At 36.1% G+C, this 20,729-nt stretch overlaps 1 protein-coding gene across 1 annotated transcript in view; it reads right to left on the bottom strand.

Annotated features, from left to right (window-relative positions):
- Positions 1–1,768: 1,768 nt before the first annotated feature.
- The window catches only part of TBC1D22A (TBC1 domain family member 22A), a 174,591-nt gene continuing 155,630 nt past the window's right edge, over positions 1,769–20,729 (bottom strand). The window contains exon 13 of the mRNA XM_048068471.2: positions 1,769–5,028. Coding sequence (XP_047924428.2) covers positions 4,900–5,028 — 129 coding nt within the window. The 3' untranslated portion in view covers positions 1,769–4,899. The remainder of the gene's footprint in view (positions 5,029–20,729) is intronic.

Raw genomic sequence — 20,729 nt, 5'->3', positions numbered from 1 at the left:
GGAATTTTGGCACTTTCTGACTTATATTTCTAGGTAGTTCTGTTTTAGGAACTAAATGACTTTCTGTATTGTTCAGACTTCTAAGCTTGTGCGTGGAGCATAAGTTCCCAAAGATCTCCATACATAGTGGCAACAAATTCAGACATTCATTTTCTACGTCGAGGAAGTTTGTTCACAAGCATAACTCTGGAATTCCAGTTCAAACCACTATGCTTTCCTGACAGTGCATGTTAATTCCCATTTGGAAGCCTACGGGAAATTCTTTTGGCCATAGAAGTCTGAGTTTCTGCGCACTTGTCTCTGAGATGCTGTCCACAGTATTAGAGCTCTCTCAGCCTCTTACTTCTGGCACATCTCTTGACTCACAGCGGAGCATATACAGAAGACTTGGAAGTGTTAACAGGTTCTTTGATATAGCGCCGTAGCAATTTAATTATTTACTCCAGTGCTGCCTCAGCTATCCTGAACTTGAGAAATCAGATGGGATGCAAGATTTTAGCTGTTACTTACAAAACCAGAAATGATGTGGAATTAAATTGCTCAGGAAATTTGCTCTCTCTCCATCATGCGGTGATTTGAAGCACTTGAGCTGAAGTTACTTCCCGTGGCATGGTATCCTCTGTGAGTGACTGGGAGCTTTCCTACCTCCTCTCTGCATTTCCCATCTCCAAAGAATTTAAGGCACTGTAAAGCACTTCCCCCCCCCCCCACACACACACACCCCACACCCCTCATCCTGTTCTCAAGGAGGAAGTGACCTGAAGTATGGATCAGATTTTTGGCAAGTCCTTACTCGTGCAATTCACTTTTAAAGCTGTGGGATGCCTGCCCAGAACATTAGATATTCCGAGCTGCTTTTGTACAAAAAACGAACAAATAGCTTTAAGCTATGTCTCCCAGCACATTCCTTGTGAGACCTCAGGACCTTTACTCTGTCCTTCTTGATCTCTTCTGCTTTTGAAAAAGTCATTTGAAAAATCTCCCCTTGTTGATTTTCTGTGGGATCTTCAGAAGATTATAGCGGATGAAGAAATACAAATGTCAATGGGAGAAAACAGTGTGATTACAATTCATCAGCACTCAGGCACGTAACAGAAAGGTTGCCCACTGAATCCCTTTGTTTCTCTTTTTCCTTAAACACTGTATTTTTAAGCAGAGAAGTTATTAACTTTGCCTTCCGTATAACCAGGCTTGTATATTTTCTCATCTGATGCATGCTGATTATTGGAAGTCTCACACTACCATCCTCGATGTAAGGGATTTGAGCTCCCCATATGTACAGGGCATCTTTCCTTGTTAATCTACTCAAATCATCACTGAGTTTCCAAATCTTGTTGCCCGTTCTGCTACCTCTTAGTGTTTGCTAACACTGAACTGAAGCTTCCTCTCCTTCCTTACCAACAACCGGAGACGTAAAGAATTCTCTACATCCTTTCTTTGCTTCCCCCAATTTAATTCCACTGCTCCATCAAATTTATCTTCATTCGCTTTTTGCAGAAAATGCTCAGTACCTTGTATTATATGGTATACGCAGAGACAGACCTCTGGAAGTTGTCTGCCTCATTAACTTCCAAAATCTGTGAGACACAAGGGCAGATAGCTGTAGAAACATACCTAGGAACAGAGCTTTTCCAACTGCACTTGCTCTTGTGATATAAGGTTATGGGACCATAAAAGAAAAAAAAAAAAGCGAACACACCAAAAACACACTTTGATGTATTATGCAATGTACTTGATGAAAACAATAAAAAAAGCTTTCCACTCTATATAGCACTTCATAAATATGCATTTATTTCCTCATCTTTCATCAGTTTTACAGTTTTAACCAGTGCCTCAGTGTTAATAATTGTCAGAAGCATATAACAGAACTTCAGATAGTTTTATTCTACAGTTCTGAAGTTAAAAACAAATTAATGGGCCTTTCCATATGGAACTGAGCCAAAAAAAAAAAAAAGCAACAAATTTCTTATACCATATTAGTTACATAAGATTTCAAACTAACATTTCTATCCTACCGCGTTTATTGTATTTACATATTTGAGTAATTTGTTTACTATTTACATATTTCAAATACTGAATCTGTTTATATTGTACATTCCTGCTTAAATTCTTATTACAGAAATTCTTTAGCACACATTTTAGACACTACAATTTTAGTATTTCACATCAGCTTTAGGAAATTACTGCCTGGTTTCACTAATGATGTGTCAAGATGCCTCCTTCATAAGAAAATACATATTACAAAGGAATTTTATAATATTCAGAATCTTTTGAATTTTGAAAAAAATAAGTACATGGGATGTAATAATCAGGAAGTTATTTCCTTTTCTATGTAATATGTTTGGAACGACATTTTACCTGAGATGTACAATCGTTAAATGTAAGGTTGTTGTTTGTTTTTGTTTTGGTTTGGTTTTATTAAAATGAAATATTTTATGTAAATTTTAAAGTATTGAAAATTTTGAAATTTTACATAAATGTTGGCCTTCTATTTACTGAAAACTATTCCTATCTGTATAGATATATAAATTTTATTTATATATCTATATCTTGTTTTCCAGAAAATTCTGTTTCTATATAAATAAGCATTGTTATTATATTAGGAAACTTCCCACTATCCTTAAAAAGCAATGTGCTCAAGTACAATAGTCAACTTCTGACGCAGACACAAGAGTAAATGTGACCTCTGATGGTAATACTTTCTTCCAAGGGAAATAAGAGGTACCTGTTGAATTTGGAAGACATGGCAGACAACTTATGTGGACCCGATGAAGGAAATTCTATATATCCAGTCCCATAAATGTTATGCAGAAGCATCTGACACAGCAGACAACTTGGGGTCAACTTTCCATGTTACATGTAACTACCTAAATAACATCTTAATTAAAAAATAATAATAATTATTATAGAAATCCATTACAACATTGTACATCTAATGCTGTGTCTTCTCTCTAGTTACAATAATATGCATTTCTATTAACAAATTACTGTAAATACTAAGTCTAAAGCAAATGTTCATAAAGTTCAGGTTTCTTTTATTCTGTTATTGGTAGATATTCTGTTAGGCACAATATGACATTCTTTGTAAACATAAAGATAAATCTTGATACATTAGAGCATGAACTTATAGAAAATAATATACAGATATTTATGAAACACAGATCCACTATACACTCTAGGCACAAATGCAGCAATCTAGGAGGCGTGAACTTGAAGACATCAAAACTGAGAACCCCAGCTGATGTCAGTAGAACAGAAATGCATCCTAGTCAGCAAACCCTCCTGCTTCTGAATTAATTTGTTTCTTTCTCTTCCACCAATTATTTCATGTAATTTCAAAATACAGATCTCATAATCACATGTTGGTAAAAATGTATTTTATTCTATTTACCCTGAAACAGCTAATTACTTATTATAAAGTTGGCGTCAAGAACTAACATCCCTAAAACAAGTAACGAAACTAGTATGTCTAGAAAGCTTTCTTCAAAACATGTATTTACATATTTTTAAGAACTTTAAAACAATCTTCCAATAACAAGTCACAAGAGAAAACCTCTTGAAAATCTTTTACTTTCCAAAATTAAAAGTGCACTACACTTTTTGTGTGACATCGTGTGAGTCTAGAACTGAACTGGTGAATGACTATTCTGAGCCTCCGGTATATTGCTTATTGCAGCTCTCACCCTTAATAACCCATATGCGTGGGGCAGGCACAAATTAACATAGGTTTATTTACATCTAATAGAGCAACATCAGAATTCTTATCTGAAAAAAAAAATCTTGAAAATAAATAGTGCACTTAAATTATGTAAGTTTTAAGAAATTATTCAGAATCCCATACTTATATGAGAAACATTGATTTCATTCTGTAAAGTCAGAGAGGATTTTTATTCTGCTAATGATGCAGAAGTATCTGAGTGTATAGTTACTGGGAACTATTGTCTCCCTTCCTCTGAATAGTAAGAAAAAAGGTCTTAAACCATTTAACAAATAAGCTTTGGACAGATATATTAATTTTCCTTTTCTAACATGCTAGAAATGGAGAATAAGGCAACAACTGAGAAACAAAATATATCTTGCTTTGTAAACCAAGCTTCTTAATATGATTCTTAAAAGTGAACTTTCATGATGAAAAATTGAAAGGCCTGGAAAGAAGACTTTAGTTATTTTAACAAGACCACATCTTCCATTTCATTCAGTATTTTAAAAACACTCCAGAATACATAAGGTGGGATTTATTTTAGTGCTACAGATGAGTCTTAGGCTTTAAGTCAGTTCTTTGTAGGGCTAAAACTCATCTACAACACCCTACAATACTGAATAATGTTTAGAAAATACCACCAATTTCCATTGCAAACTTTTATTTTCTTATATTATTGTATTCTAACCTCATTCCATGGAAAAAAATAAAAGGTGGTGTGAGAACATCAGCATCTTCTGAATTATAACCAGACCTCAAAACACAGGTCTTGCTATCTCAAATGGTCTTTATGACCGTGAAAAGTTCTTTTTTTATCCAAAGCAAGTAATTCAAACCGGCTGATAGTCATGTCAATGAAGTAGTCACAAAATCATTCCTTAAGGAAGTTTTAAAACTCAGGTACATACAACAATTACTCAACTCATAATTGCAGAAGGGGAAAAAAGACAATTATGTGACAGACTTCTGAATCAGTTTTTCATGCTGAGCAAAAAAGTTCACTTTTAAGTTCATTCATTACTCAATATCCTGCTTTGTCCATTTCTTTGGTATTCTGTTCTCATTTTGCAAGTTCTAACAGAATTTTAATGGTCATCTTCATTCAAACAAAAGAGCAATGAGCTGAAATCACAACCAAAACAACAGATGCCATAATACTGCAGAACACATTGGTCTTAATAATTTCTGGCTCTTTATATTCATTTCTTGTAATGATTGGGGGCATCTGCAAATGCAAATTTGAGTCTGTAGGCTTCTGCTAGGAGTACACTGATTTCTTCATTTCCCCAGTGTACTGTGGGCAAATTCTGTAAAAATATCAGCAACTCCTAGTTGGAGAGAGAGAGAGAAAAAATATATATTAATATATATATTCAAATATCAGTGTAATAGCAATGTATTACAGAATGATCACTTATAAGTAATCACACAAGCAGCACATCAGTATTCCATACAAACCTGAGATCCCCTTCGGTTAAGTGATTTTCCTATAACTTGTTAAAGTTATTAGTTATATCTGAGTCATGGCTATTTTCTAGTATTTATTAAAAATAAATAAATAAATAAAAAGGGGAGTGAACTCACTTGCTTTGTACATACTAACAGCCCAATGAGAGGTAGGTAAACAGTATCTGCCTGCATTTGCCCTTGTATGATTGCCCTAGCAGTGCCCCCAGTATTGGGTGGAAAGCCCTTGTTGTGTTCAAACAAGAACTCACAAAAAATGGAAAAAAAAATCACAAAATCACACAAATCAGAACCACCACATAATAAAAAAATATCTAATAAATAAAAAAACTAATAAACTAACTAACTAAAAAACTAATTTTCTAATAAAAAAACAGTGCTATCACACCCATTTTCCTGATATGAGATACAAAGCTCATGGGTATAGAGACACTAGAAAGTACTAGAAATTCAGTTCTGAATTTCAGAATTGGACTCTGTAAATCCCAAATGGTTTAACATAAGACCAGTTACTTTCCTTTAGATTTATCATACTGCCTGTATTGTGTTAGCAACTTGACAGTTGCCAGTTGCAACCAACTCTTGAAGTTTCACATATTGTTTTGTGCACAGTTCTTTAAAAATTCCACATGTATCCTCCACATTTAAGATCTTGAACGTATAGTTTGTAACACCTGCAGTCCGCATTATTTCAACATCCCTATGCTAGGTATGAACTGGGTGCACACTTACACATTTCTTCTTTAAGAAGCTATAAAATATTCATTTAATGTTTAATCCCTTAAGTGTTTCTATAACCTCTTTATCAGGTGGGGAAGAGGCAGACAGTTACAGATAAAGCAAGGTTGCTGACTACACTGCATGTCAATATCAAAATCTAATATTTATTTAGTAACCCAGGTTAGTCCACTGCATAAACAGAAGTGTTACAGTTCTCTTCCCTAATTAGTCTTTTCACATGCAAACATGAAGAATATCTGGCTTTTTCTCATGCTGCTGCTTCCTACGTATGCTGTGTACATAGTAAAGCAAGAAACTGTTAGTTATTAGTTTAAACTAAACCAATTTAATTTATTTCAACATTGATGATATAACAGAGCAAGTCTCAAACATAGAAGCACGTTCAGATGTTGATTTTAATTTATTTTGTAAAGGTCCTAAAATGTGGATTCCTGCTTTTTTAGGACATCTGTGTTATTGTAGCAACATGGTATCAGCAAATACGTGGAACCTCCTGTTGACCAAAACTCCCAGATTGTAGCTCTATACTAAACTGATGCACAGGATCAAATCCCAATGTTTATGCTTCAGAGAATCCTTTTAAAGGGTTATCTGAAAAATATTTTCTTCCTATCCCATTACTGAATTGTCAAAAGGACATTACATCTATCTATGCTGTTTCTTACTCAAAGTACTGTTGGCTTCCAGAGCATGGAGTTACACAATTGGATGCATTCTCAAAATTATCATTGATCACTAGGTCTGAGACTTTTGACAAAAACTTCCCAATCACTTCAGGTATTTTCATGTTCCCTAAAATTCTGTGGATAACCCTCTGGCACTGGTGGAAAGATAATCTGCTTTTCTATTTATACATGACAATATATAATATACATTGTCAGTGAGTTGCAGTCAACTCCCATTGCAGTTTTAAGCCCTGGTTTCTCAGTCTTTCCAGGTTTCTTAACCCCGGGTAATTTTCTCTCTCTTGTATTAGGTTTAGGCAAAATTTATTTCCAAGCTGCCCAAGCCCAGGAAATAAGGAACTCACTGGGACAGTGTCTTTATGGTCAGTTCTGACAACAGCAGCAAGAGGGCCTGCAGCAGCAGAAAGCTTCGAGTCCTCACGGATACGCTGAAACTTGCCTAATTTAAGTAGACTCTGTGGAAGACCGACTACTAGAAATTTTCTCCTGAGTTCATGCAAATGACAATTTCATAAGGCTCATAGTTTGACTAAACTTGGGAGTTTTGTGTTTTGTTTTTTACTTTTTTTTTTTTTTAATAAATAGTGGGCCAAACGTCCACAGCCTTCAGACCTCACATGAAAGCCACCCTAAGCCAAATATGAAGTTCGGATTTCAAACTTTACAAAGAAAAGATCACCTGCTGATCCTCTGACTCATGTTTCAACTGTTTTAACTAAAACACTCCTTAAAGCTTAAGGACAAAACAGGAAAAGGGAAGTTTTAGGATGAGTTACATCACAACAAACTGCACATGGAGTTTTTTGATAGAAATTATAAAGCAATCTTAGCAGTAAGTGCAGCTGTTAAGCCTGCCTGTATCTTCTAGGTGCTCTATTTTTGTAGAAAAAGATGCAGACAATTTGTGAGCGTGTGCTTATATAGTTATGTATATGTTTGCACAAATACATTTGTTAAGTTTTATTTTAAAGAGGAGGAATGAGTAAACAGGAATGCAATTAAGAACACAACCCTTATCCTGCGATAGATCAGAATCCTGCCATATCACATATAAGCACACAGTCAAATCCTTTTCATAAGGGTCTTATTTTCCTTGTCTTGCTCCCCCTTCTCCCTCCTATGTGCCTGCTTTCAGGAAATGTGGCTGCAGAGCCCTTAACAAGGGATTTCAGGAAATAGCGAGGAACAGAAATGAACACAAAATATTTTATTTTTTTGCAAGGCAATTATTTTAGCTTCTCCTATTGCATGGTCTTGCTGTATGGGTTCTTGTAAGACAAAACAAGGAAGAAAAGAAGTTGAGCAGTGCTGTATATTTAATTACAAATAATAAGTAGCAATACAACAGAGCATGGGAATGTTTGTACTACACTTGAGAGAGCACTTATTTTTAAATAAAGTGTTATACAATTGCCAAAAGCACACTTTAAAAAAATCTGCCTACTTTTCTGACAGTTATGCTGATAAATGTAATTAATAATTTAGCAGTGAAGAGTAGGAAGGTTGCATATAGAGATGACAAATGCCTACCTCCACGAAAGGTTGTTTTTTTGTTTTCTTTTTTTTTTTAATTTACCAAAGTAACTTTCAACCAGCTCAAAGACACAGTAGATAGTTACATGAATTTGTGAAATTAGCTGTTTTCATGTTTGCAGTGCCAAGACTTTGCCTGGTCATACTGCTGGTACAAATGCGGTACCACCCAGAGGGTGGTCGGGCACTGGGACAGGCTCCCCAGGGCAGCAGTCACAGCACTGAGCCTGACGAAGTTCAAGAATCATTTGGACAATGCTCTCAGACACATGGTCTGATTTTGGGGTGGTCTTTTGGGGACCCAGGAGTTGGACTCGATCCTTGTGGGTCCCTTCCAATTCAGGATATTCTATGACTATGAAATGATTCATGCTGCTTGAGTAGTGTTTTGATATTCCTTTGGGCTACTGTTCAAATAAATTTAGGCCTAACCAATCCTTCACCCAGTGGACCTTTCCAGGAGCACTTAGAATCACAGAATCGTTCGAGTTGGAAAAGACCTCCAAGATATCTGCTCCAACCATACCCCTACCACCGATGTCACCCACTAAACCATGTCCTAAGCACCATGTCCAACCTTTGCTTGAACACCCCCAGGGACGGTGACACCACCACCTCCCTGGGCAACCCGTCCCAGTGCCTTTCTGAGAAGAAATGTCTCCTCACCTAATCGGATGTTGCAAACAGCACCTGCCTGTATAGAAGGTACTATTAAACTATTCAACTGCTAATGAACTAAAGCTACTGTTTCGGCACTGAAATTAGAATTTTACCTTGATAACACATTTGATCATTTGTTTCTGTGGCAATTGTACATGCTTTTCAAACTGGAAAATGCTGCTACAGATTTGTGGAAGACTGATATAGCTTGTAGATAAATGAATTCTACTTATATTCAGTTTTGAACATAAGGTGGTCATACTGGATATGCATATCAGAAAATTATTACAATACTATCATTTAATTTCTTAAAACCTTCTACACAGCAGCCATTTTTGCAAACATCTGACTGTCCACTATTTGGAAATATAAAAGACAAAGGAAATACAGTAACAGTCATCCATATTTATTTTGTTACATTTACCTGCCCAAAGCACTGAAGGAACATTATCTAACAGAACAAACCCCATTTTCAAAAATAAACACAGTTTTGGACGTTTGTTGACCTATAGAGAACCAGACAAAATGAATGAGTTTTCTTCAAGGACACACTGCAAAATAGCAGGAGAAATAAGGTGTTCCGTGCTTAAGACTGGAAATCTTCACTTTAAACTCTTTGCTGATACATCTTTAATATCCATACTACATTAAGTTTAACATGCAGCTCAAATACGAAGTAGTACTATTGGTGAAGAAATAGTTTAATACTTCTACAGTCACTTGCAAACATTCATAATTTTCATCGTAATCAAATACATAAAGAAATGGCAGAGTAATCCATTGACTGTCCAAGTCTATTTCCCTTTGGGTGGGCATTTTTCCATTGTTACCAAGGGAAAAGGATCAGTCCTTAACTACTCAAAGACTGAGACGCTGACCAGTGAATATGCATTATAGATCCAAGTAACTGGTTAACATCATGAAACACTACTTGAGTGATTTACTGAAGATAAGGCTTATATCCCTGTGATTACTACTTGAAACAGCTGCAAAACTAGGTGAGATTGAAATAAATTTTACAACTTGTTGAAAGAATCTGGAAAAAAAAACTTCATGAAAAAAAATGTAATTGCTAAAAAAAAGTCATGCTACATTTATTGCTGTCCAAATCTGTAGCATTATCAAATAAATAAATAAATGAAACCAAACAAAATCCACCCAAATGTCCTAGGATACGAAGAACTGTACAAACATAGACTAATCAATATTTATTTACAAGAATACATCATGACAAGTTAATCTAACGCTGCTCAATTTAAAAATTTACACTTGCAAAAGAGCAAAGATGACTGTAAATAATGACCCAAGAGTATCCACTCATTAATTATTATTCCTAGTTTTACTCCAACAGATAAAGTAGGAATGACTAGAGTTCTTCTTTAAATAAGGCATCCATGCTAACTGCTTCAATTTGCTTTCTTATTCACAACCAAAATTAAAATATATGAGACACTCTCTGAAATATGATGAATCATGAACTTGGTTTAATATTTAAAATAAAAACTCACTGGTGACAAACTGCTTAGTATATTTCAGAACTAGGAAACTAAGTCGAAAAAGCAGCTTCTGTAATATATCCCTGAAATAATTTATTTTATGCTTCATTTAAATGATATTGTAATGTGCCTTGGCCAGGGAACCTGTCAAATACTTCCTGATTTCACTGAAATTATTCATCAAATAGGAACACTGAAAAAGTATCTTGATATTCCTTATACATGTAATTAAGCTGTTGCAAATCACAATCTGAACAGACCTGGTTGGCTGCATTTTTTCATTAAAAAGTATCTAATAAGTGCATATGTGCAAACAGAATGATCATCACTGCCAGTTTTTATTTTTTTATGAGAACAATTCCACTTTTCTCCCCACACAGTTATTTCCATTGATCCTTACCTCTACATCCCATTATGCAGCAAAAATTAGCTGTTAAGGGGGCAATGCTTTACTACAAGCACAAGGGACCAAAACCACAATGAACTACCACTATGCTCTAAAAGAATCTATCGGAAGAATGATGGGCTTAATACTCCACTTCACAGCTTAAAATGAAATACTTTAAAAGCAAATCACTTAACTGTGGCTTTTAATACCTTTAAATAACAATAGTTTTCATCCTTTTCAAAGCACTTAAAATAATCTAAATTGTTGGATTTAGTTACATACGCTGTGTAGAATGAAGTTTGCTTTCAAACAATTATAACCTCCAGCCTTTCCCAACTATTCTTTTAATACCTTTCATACTACTGAATGCTAAAAAGATTTTAAAGTACTTTAAATACTTATTTTTACCTACCCAAGTCGTGTCATAATCCTGTGGGTTACACTGCTAGTAAACAGCCCAGTGACATACCACGCGCAGAACAACCAATACTGCATAAGGCTTTCAACTGCATGACTTACATGTATTTACTCTCCAGCAGCGTTTAGGGCATTATTCTTAAAATAACCCAACCTTTGTAATGCTGACAGAAGTCTGACACTGAGCTGTCAGGACGACCATCTCCCACGAATGACATAGGTAAACTGGCAATCCCAAGAGCCAAAGCCATAAGCTGCAGAGCTGACTATGAACTGGAGCTTGTAACAACTTGGGTCAGATGTGCAAAGGGCCCAGGTGGACAACAGCAGCAGCGGTTATTGATGGGTAACACAATCTCCATCACTTTATCGGATGTAACATTCATGAAAAAGAACCACAACGGTTCTTTGAAAATATCAGCTTTAATACCTCTTAGCAATGTCACAATTATTTTTGTGACAATAATGCCACCTAGTCTTTGCACGGGGCTTTAGAAATGTAAAGTATTTTTGCAAAATACATCATTTTTTTCAGTTCCCTCAGATAAAACTAAGGATGGCATAAACTATCTTGCCCAAGGGCAGCCAGCAGATCATCAGCAGAGCTGGGGTTTCCAAAATCCCAGTCCAATGTTTGTTTATATTTTGGCTGCATCTACAACAGACACAGTCTAAATTACACCCTTTACATTTGGCAAATAGAGCGTTCCAGTTTCATTGGACTCTTACTGCGCTGAACAGCCATACTCATCTCTTGAACTAAGGCCTAGCCGTATGAACTAGCCTGCCAGGACAACTCCAGCTCAATCGACGTGCTGCATTTCCCTGCTCATGACACACTGGGGAAAGGCCCTTCCAACCTCCCTTCCTCCTTGCCATTCAGGCAGTGGGGGGTTTCTTCCTTACCGGGGAAAGATCACAGGTATTGGAGGTATGCATAACCAGCAGCTAACTCCTGATCTAGGGTATAACTGTTAAATTTAAACAAACAAACAAAAAAACCTACAAATTAATTTTATTTTTTAACTTTAAGATTTAGAAAAAAAGAAGAGTATTTTCAAAGTGTTAAAAACCTTAGCATTTCAGGGAATGAAGTGGCAGTCTGATTCCTTTCTTGCCTCAGTTTTGACGCAGCAGGACCAAGCCTGTTTGGGGGATTCAGAAGTCTCCATGCGCAGGAGCAACATCTGTGGTGAAGATGTACCACCATAGCTGAGAAGGTTCGAGGGTCTGTGTAGATTTGCTCCTCTATCCCCACCAAGTAAAAGTGCTACTCTAGCTCTGAATCCAGCCTTGCTTTGAGCAGCGGATTGCATGACAGACCTCCCACAGTCCCTTCAACACTGAAGTTTTCTGGTGTTTTATTTTTTTAAGGGACACAGGCTTAATTGGAAAAGCAAGCCAAAATGGTGATAAAAGAACTGCTAAGTACACTTAACTCACAAATAAAATAATATTCAGTCTCGGGATATAATACAGTACACAATTAGGAAAGAAACATAGGCAGAGAAATTGTGCTCAATGTAATCAGTGGAAATACCACAAAAAGAGGAAACTGGTAACTTATTTTTTTCTTTATATGGATTTTATTGCATAGAGTGAAGCCACCATGTATTTTATTGTATTTTATTCCTTTCCTTCTATCTGTGAATGCATCCTAGTGTTTTTCAGTCTTTAGAACATCAATTGTTTGTAGCACAATTTTTGTTCCATTCTCCAAAGAGGAACTGCGTGGTAACCTCCCACATACCAACCTTCTTTGCTATTATCAGTAAGATTTCTCTGCTGTTTTCTCTCCAAGGAAAGGAAAAATTAACTCTTTTAAGACAATGTACAAATATTTCAAATAATTTCACGATAACAAAATATGCTCTGTCTCATTGTCCTTTAAGGCTATTCCCTGGATTTGGAAGATGCAACTCATTTACACAAGAATCCACAGTGTCCATCTCTGCTTTAGTCTATTTCCCTCAAGAGTTATAAGTGCTTCTTTGCCTCAGAGCTGTGGTTTTGTGTTTTATTGTTGTTTTTTTTTTTTTTTTCAATTTCTAAATCCCCTCTTACTATCTAATCCTCATCTTCAAAGCACAAGGCTTACCGTGTGAAGTAAACAACACCTTGGTTGTCCAAGGCTGGCTGCAGAGCTCCTAGCTCAGTGAAGGCAATAGCAGCTAGTACGTTCCATGAGAGGAGGGAATGGAGACAGCCATGACAACCGCAGCCCTAATCTGCTTTTACTTCTGCTTCGGTGTGCTGAACTCACTGATGGGTCCCTACTAGGAGCTGACATTTCTATTACTGCCACACACACCATTTTCCCTTGAAGCAATGAAGAAAAAATCGCCTTCCTCAGCCACCAGGTTCTTGCGGTTCCTCTGTGCACCAGCCTCCTGACTTCCAGACAAACCTTGCCCATATATAACATTCGGCCCAGTGGCAAGTGAGAGCTTGCCTGTGGCGAGCTGCCAGAGACCAGGCCCCACTACAAGGAGATGGGCATCCGGGTCCAGTCTTGTAAGGGTGGGAGGGGAGGAGACATCTGCCATTCCGGGCCTAAGAATGGTAGCTTTCAGCCTGATTTATTTTGCTTATCACTGTGCCTCAGGCCTCACTTCCATCACGTACGAGTCCCTTCCCTTAGACAGTTCTCTTCTCTCTTCCTCCCCTCTCCTAACTAAAGATTTTGCAAAATGTAGTGCTGGCAACCATTCCTTATGCCATGCCTCAGCAAGGAGCCCGGCACCTGGAATATCTTGGCAAAACTGGGTACAGTTAACAGATTCCCTACTACAAGCAGCCTCCCTGAACTATTTGCACTTACATGAAGCACTTAGGAGTCTAAGCTTCTAGCAGAGGCAAAAAAACATACTATAAAATCCTGTAAACCACCGTATACCAGAGAGGTGCATAGCATGTTGGTCTTCCCAGGTCAAATTTACAGCTGTGCTGCAGAGCATCCCTGAATACTCCAGCAAGTGAAGCAAAGGAATGCTTTTCTGTGCACGTGCCACTATATTACAGAATTGTCTGACAAAATGATTTCAACATACATTTCACAATGACCTGATGACACATATTCTATTCATATCAAGATTGTACTGAATAATACTATGGTTGGTAACCAGGCACAAGAAATGCCTAACATTGAAGAAACCGCTATTGTTTTAATCTGGAATGATAGGACATAGTGGACTGCTGTAGCAGTGTTGCCGGGTCATACTATAGATAAATTAAAAATCGATGTCCCCAACTGATTTCTTAGTAGACAAATAACTATAGCAGAAAATAGAAGCCTAAAGCACAGCATTTTAAAACCCTTGGTAAGATTTCTGTTTTATGTTAATATACGTCTAAATCACAGCTCTGAAATAATTATTCTGCACATTTGAAATTCAATATTTTTGTTACCAAAGAAATGTTTTATACAATTTCACTCGTTATATTTCCACTATTTTAGCTGCATTTGGATATACATGATAATCTACACATTTTTGAAAAATATGTTAAAATATGCTAAAATACTTTATATAGCATGCTAAACTATGCTACAATATACAAAGCATGTTAAAACACTTATGAGCCACTGTATAGAATGTACTTTTAAAGCACATCCACTTTAACAATATCATTTTTCTTATGTAAGTTAACATGTATTCAGGAACTATCCTATTCTGCACGTAGTCAAGACAAGACAGTGGTACATAATATTGTGGTACAAAATTACAGAAGTAGAAATATGGCGTATGTTTTAAATAACCTGGTAATAAGAGCTGGGAGTAATACTGCCTGTTAAGCAAAGGCTGTTGTTGGAGGTAAAATTATTCTTGAGGAAAAAATAAAATTGTATCATTCAATATCCAATACATGTATCTAAGAGACAATACCAGACTAACAGATAGATGTCTCGATGATGATGGTTTCCAAATCCGTCGTTCTTCAATAAATTCCTCAACTTCCATTGAAATAACAAGGGTCAAGCTCTATTCCTTGTAAGCTAAGTCATTACTGAACACTAAAAAAAGTTCTCAGAACACATCTTTAATAATTTAGACAAAGCATCTGCCCTTCTTCTTACAGAGACTGTAAACCTCAGCCCATTAAAGCAATCTAAAAACAAAATCCAGAAGCAAAAGAAAGCAAATTATTAGCATTTTGAAATCTGGTTCATTAGCAAATATCCTTATAATTCAAGGTCCACTGTATTTTCATCAGTACTTTTTTTTTTTTTTTTTCCCTTTTTTCTCTTTTTGCATTAGGTTTAGCAATAGTACTGGTTATTTTGTCACAGCTATAACTATAGCCTTGTATTGTCACACCCACCCAGACTCAGTATGTGCTTCCTGAAGGAAGGAACATCAAGAACAGTTATAGAACAAGTAACACATTGGCTGTTACTCAAACAGAAGAATGTTATTCTAATAAGCAGAGCACAAAGATCTCTTTTATAATAATCAAAACGATTTATTTACTTTGATAACTCAGTTCAGATTTTTTTATGTGTGAATTATTGACAAAGTTCAACTTTGTAGTTTTGTTTTTTTTTCCAACAGGAGGAAGAAACTTAGAACATAAAAAAACAGTAACAGAATTTATTTCTAGCTAATATAAAAATGGCAATAACTAAAGTTAAATTCAAACTCCAACACACTGAGGAAATTAATGGAGTTAGTTTTTAATGTCAAAACTGAGAACTGGTCTATTAATTTAACAAATAAAGGCAGTCCTCAAGTATAGTATTTTTCTACTAGAGTTGCTAATCCTTCCTGCTGCTAACTGCAATGTAATTATGGTCTGAATACTTCTGGTCTACAACAGCTCTATTTTGTACTGATAGGCAGAACCTGCAATCTTACTATATTTTATAATCATGAACTTTTCAATATTAGAGTTTAGGAGTGCGTATAACTAAATGGAAGGTAAATTTACTTATATAAAATCTTTCATTATTTAATAAGGAATTGCTAACAGCTGTACTTTGAACAAGTGCTGTATCTGTTACACAGTACACATGTATAGAACACTGCAAAATTTATGCTAGCCATTTGATTAAACCGCTTTTTATGAGAGTTATTTGTCTTTTCAGAAGTTGAGCTTGAAATTTTAGAACACAGCATTTACGTTTAAAGAACTAATGATGCGCAACACTACTAAAAGTTATTTAGAGGAAATACTGAATAAAGCTAAAGAAGAAACTAATTATTGCCAGAAAAATTGCTCATTTCCCTGTTAAATTATATAAAAAAAGAAATCAATATAGATATATGCATATATTCAAAAAATTCTAAACATTGTTATGATTTTATGGAGAATTGTATGATATGGTGCCAGAGATTGCCAGAACTGGACAATCCTTCAAATTTTTTTTTCCAAACAGATGTAAACACTATACACACAAAATAAATATATAATAAAAAAATGATTTAATTCTTATTTTCCTTAAAAATGCATATTCACTTGCTCAAATCTGTGATTGTCACATGTGAAGGGAAGAGGTGACATGGAAGACCAGTATCCAATGGACTCGGTCCCTCCCATGTCACACAGTGAAGGAGAAAGACAAGTGCCAGGGCTACTGCCTGGCTGCACCCCTGCAACTGCTGCAGTCACCAGGCTGGTAATGGGCTTTTCTAGCCTCTCAGCCCCTTCCCAGAAGCTCATGATGAAGCATGCCCGCTGCTGTGGGACTCTGCCAGGCTATGTCCAAGTCCTCGTCCTCCATCCAGCTACCAGAGCAGGAACAGGCGCACGGACTGGTGACATGAAAGCACACCACAGAGCCTTGCCGACCTTCTGCAGCTGAATTAGAGCTGCCTTTCCCTTCTCCCTGTCCCTTGCCGTTGATATGTAATGCAGCAAATAAGTAGGGCTCTAGCTCTGAGATGAGCTCTTTTCTTTCTCGAGGACTGTTCTTCCTCTTTCACTGCACTCAGCATATTCCCTATGCTGCTGCCACTTCTTGTTTCTCCAGCAGTCCTAACCTGCTACATGGAGTTGCAAATAATGAACTATATTTCTGGAGTGTTGCGCTTCTTATTAATTACCTATGTCTCAGAGTCAGAGAATCCATTTCGTTCATACAGGGCACAGCTGGAACTGAGAAAGCCAAGATTTCAAAATCCAGTATTAAAAAGACAGTAGGAATAGATAATTTATTGCAGTTTAAGAAACCCTTGCTGCAGATACAGGTTAAGAGGCCTAAGTGGACCCAAGTTCTTCTGCAGAACAGATGATCACTTGTCTTGTTTCCTAAGTGTGGAAAGCAATAGCTGAGATAGCACAGAACAGTTGAGTTTGATCACTGGAATGATGTCCTCCTAGTTCTCACAATTTCAAACATTATGGGTGAACTTAAACTTTGATAAGAAGATGGAGAAACACTAGCTTATGTGGTAGGAGCATTTAAGCTTGCCCTGGACCTGGTCTGAAGGGTTCAGGAGATATACATTCACGGCACGTCATAAATCAGTCTCACTTAAGAACTCCCATTGTGAGTGTAAAAGTTCACATCCTGTCCTGTGACAGTTTAGAAAAAAAAAAAGGAATTCAATATTTCCTGAAACAGCAAAAATTCAACTTAGTAAATTAAATTTTAAATTGTTTTTTAATTGTACATTTTTTTATTGCTCATTACCTAAATTATGCATCTAGATTTTTTTTTGAAAGGGTTATAAAGTCTTCTTTTTGAAGAACACCACAACATCTTAGCCAACAGACTAAAGGTTACAGAAATCAGAACAGAATGAAATGAGCTATAGATAAAAAGGTTATCCAAAACATTGACTGGATATACAATAGACTTGTTGGATCTCGAAATGGACACTTTAAAAAAACAACAACTAAATAACATAAAAGTCTGTTTTTCTCCTGCCATCAGCTTACATCCAGCAACTCAAGTGTTCAGAAAAAAGTGTTCTCAGAAACTGCATATTTATTCTTCAAGTATATGATTTAGTCCTTCTGCACTTTCTTGAACTAGAAATTATACAATTTAAATTGTTATGCACCTTTAAAATTCCTAGTGATCTGAGATACACAGCTACAAATACCCCCAACTTACTGCTGAAAAGCATCAGCAAATTCAGTCTTATACAACTGTCTTCCTTGACAGTAATTAGTCTGAAAATCTCCCTAAGCTCTAGAAGAAATCCTTGCTAAAATTGGAGAAATAACTATAGCCAGATGATGCTCAGCTGTCATATTCTGCAACGGGTAAATAGGTACAGCTGACAACTCTCACACAGGTGAAAAATAGGTGGCAATGCTTCAACTTAACAGCCTCCTGTTAATCTTCTGAAAACAGACAGAGGTGCGGTATTCTTGTAATTAATTTCATACCAGAATTTCAGAAACACACTTTAGCGGTCTGAAAATGAAAGCTTATGACAAGTTGATGGTCTTATCATTTCCCTTTCATGTTTTTTCTTTTTGCAACTACTGAAACAGATTCTTGGATTCAGCATATTAAAACATTAAAACAGCAATTAGTCCCGTTTCATCCGGTAAGGTTCTGTTACGCAAGTTATTAGCATTCTTAATTGCTAATGATAAAATATGTGGTTTCAAAGAACTGTCAGAGAAGCTGAATTCACTTAGCTGAACAGAAGACTTACATCTGCATTTACAAGGGTTTACGGTTAACAAGACAGATATGAAAATATAAAAATTAATAAGGTTAAAAAGTGCATTAAAGGACCATCCATTATCTGGTATTGTAGGCAGAATTATGTCCTTGTTTTCAAATGAAAACTAAGGACAAAACCACAAGTAAACCCCATCCTTAAATCCTACAACAGGAAACAAATTTGCATGATTGTTTTCTTAAAGAAACTGAGTATCTACAAGCTACTATCTACAAGTTTATAAGACAATGTTAAGGACAAAGATTTAAAAACAAAGCAAGCATTGCCAAAGAACTTAAAGATGTTCCTTTCCATAAACATTTTCATAATATCTTTTTATTCCAAACTGTCTCAAATGTTTCTAAATTATATTCAAATGAAACAGGAGAAATTAAGGTATTGATATAAAATTTAATATTCCATACTCAAGGAAGAAGAGGAAGTCATCTGACTCAAACACTGATCTAAATTCAAACTTCAGTCAGTCAAACAAAAAGACTAGCAGATTCTTCCTTACTTTTAGAGATGACCAAACTTTCATTTCAGAAATCTCGCATGAAAACTGAGAATCCCAGGAAATGTCCAGGGAGATTTCTTGGTACCCTAATTGCTACAGCACAAAGAAGAACAGTCCAGAACAACTCTGATTATACTTTTTACCGTAACATTTTGTGAAATATTGCTTGAATATGGAGGTACGTGTACCTCTTATGTCTTAAAACATAAATTATAGCAAAAGTGGAGAAAAGAGTCCAAGTGTATCACTTGTCAGATGTCAGTAGCTCTGCAAAAAGCAGCAAATCAAAGAAAAGAGATGCAAATATTCAGAGTATGGAAAGTCTATAAAAACAATCCAAACAAAAACCACCCAAACATACTATCTACGGTACCTATCAAGACTGTAACAACTATAGCAGAATTTCATTTCTGAAGTGAAATTCATTTCATTTCTGCCATGAGTCAGTTACTGCATCATTTTTTTCTGTACTCAAGCAAGATCAAAATATTTGTACAGCAGATTCCAACTGAAATTATACAATTCTGCCTCTCCATAAAGTCCATATGTTAGCCACTTTTCTTTATTTGGTTTTCTTGACCGTAACTTGGCAATGCATTTTAAGTGGATCGGTTTGCCTAGATCCAAACTCCTCTTTACAATGACTTCAAAATCTTAACACTAGAGTATAAATAGCTGAAAGCACAGCAAATCACAGAAAGAAAATGATAAAGTACCAATTGAACATAATGAACCACAGGGACAGGAGTGTATCAAAATATTATATATTTCAAGCTTAAAGAGATTAGTCTGCTTTGGCAAAAAGCTATTTCATACCGTAAGTAGTCCTAAGCAGAATTTCATCTTATTTTAAGAAAAAAAAATTATTAAGGATTGGTGATGCAAATTACCTCTCTGTGTAACTTAAGCAGTGCTGTCTTAGGTATACAATTTTACGTCCAATATACGTGCCATGTTTGAGAGTGTCAACTTAAACTAGTATATTTTTAGAACTACAAAAATCTCTAAAGATAATTGAAGCGGAATGTTGTTAGTATCCTAGGAACATAGGACTGAAATAGGCCAATTTCATTACGTGGTTGTCACCCACATCACAGGAAACCATACATAGGTGTTTTGTTATGAATAATAAATAACCATCCCATACTTGCCATGTCAAAACCCATGAAGCATTTGTGCACCTGCATCAGACTTAAGGACATTAATAGAGAGAACCAACTACTTGGTGGTGGAAGAGGAGAAGCAAACCACTTTCATGTGTAGAGTTAAGGGAAAAGACAGAAAAAGAACCTGTCAAAAATCCCTATGTCTCTGTATGGGCAGGGAATCTCATAACAGAATATCCAAATGAACCTGGGAAGCCTCACAAAACCGTACGAACTAACCCAAAAGTCCCTTTAGCTGTGAGGAGGAGAACACTGTTCACACCAAGAAATAATTTATGCTTTGTTGGTGAGCAAAACATACAGGCGCAAGAGCACAAGATACTGGATCATCCAAGCTGC

The sequence above is a fragment of the Anser cygnoides genome, chromosome 1 (assembly GCF_040182565.1).
Source record: "Anser cygnoides isolate HZ-2024a breed goose chromosome 1, Taihu_goose_T2T_genome, whole genome shotgun sequence".
NCBI classification, from domain to species: domain Eukaryota; kingdom Metazoa; phylum Chordata; class Aves; order Anseriformes; family Anatidae; genus Anser; species Anser cygnoides.
Note: the sequence above shows the minus strand (reverse complement) of the source record. Positions and strands in the feature narration are given on the sequence as shown.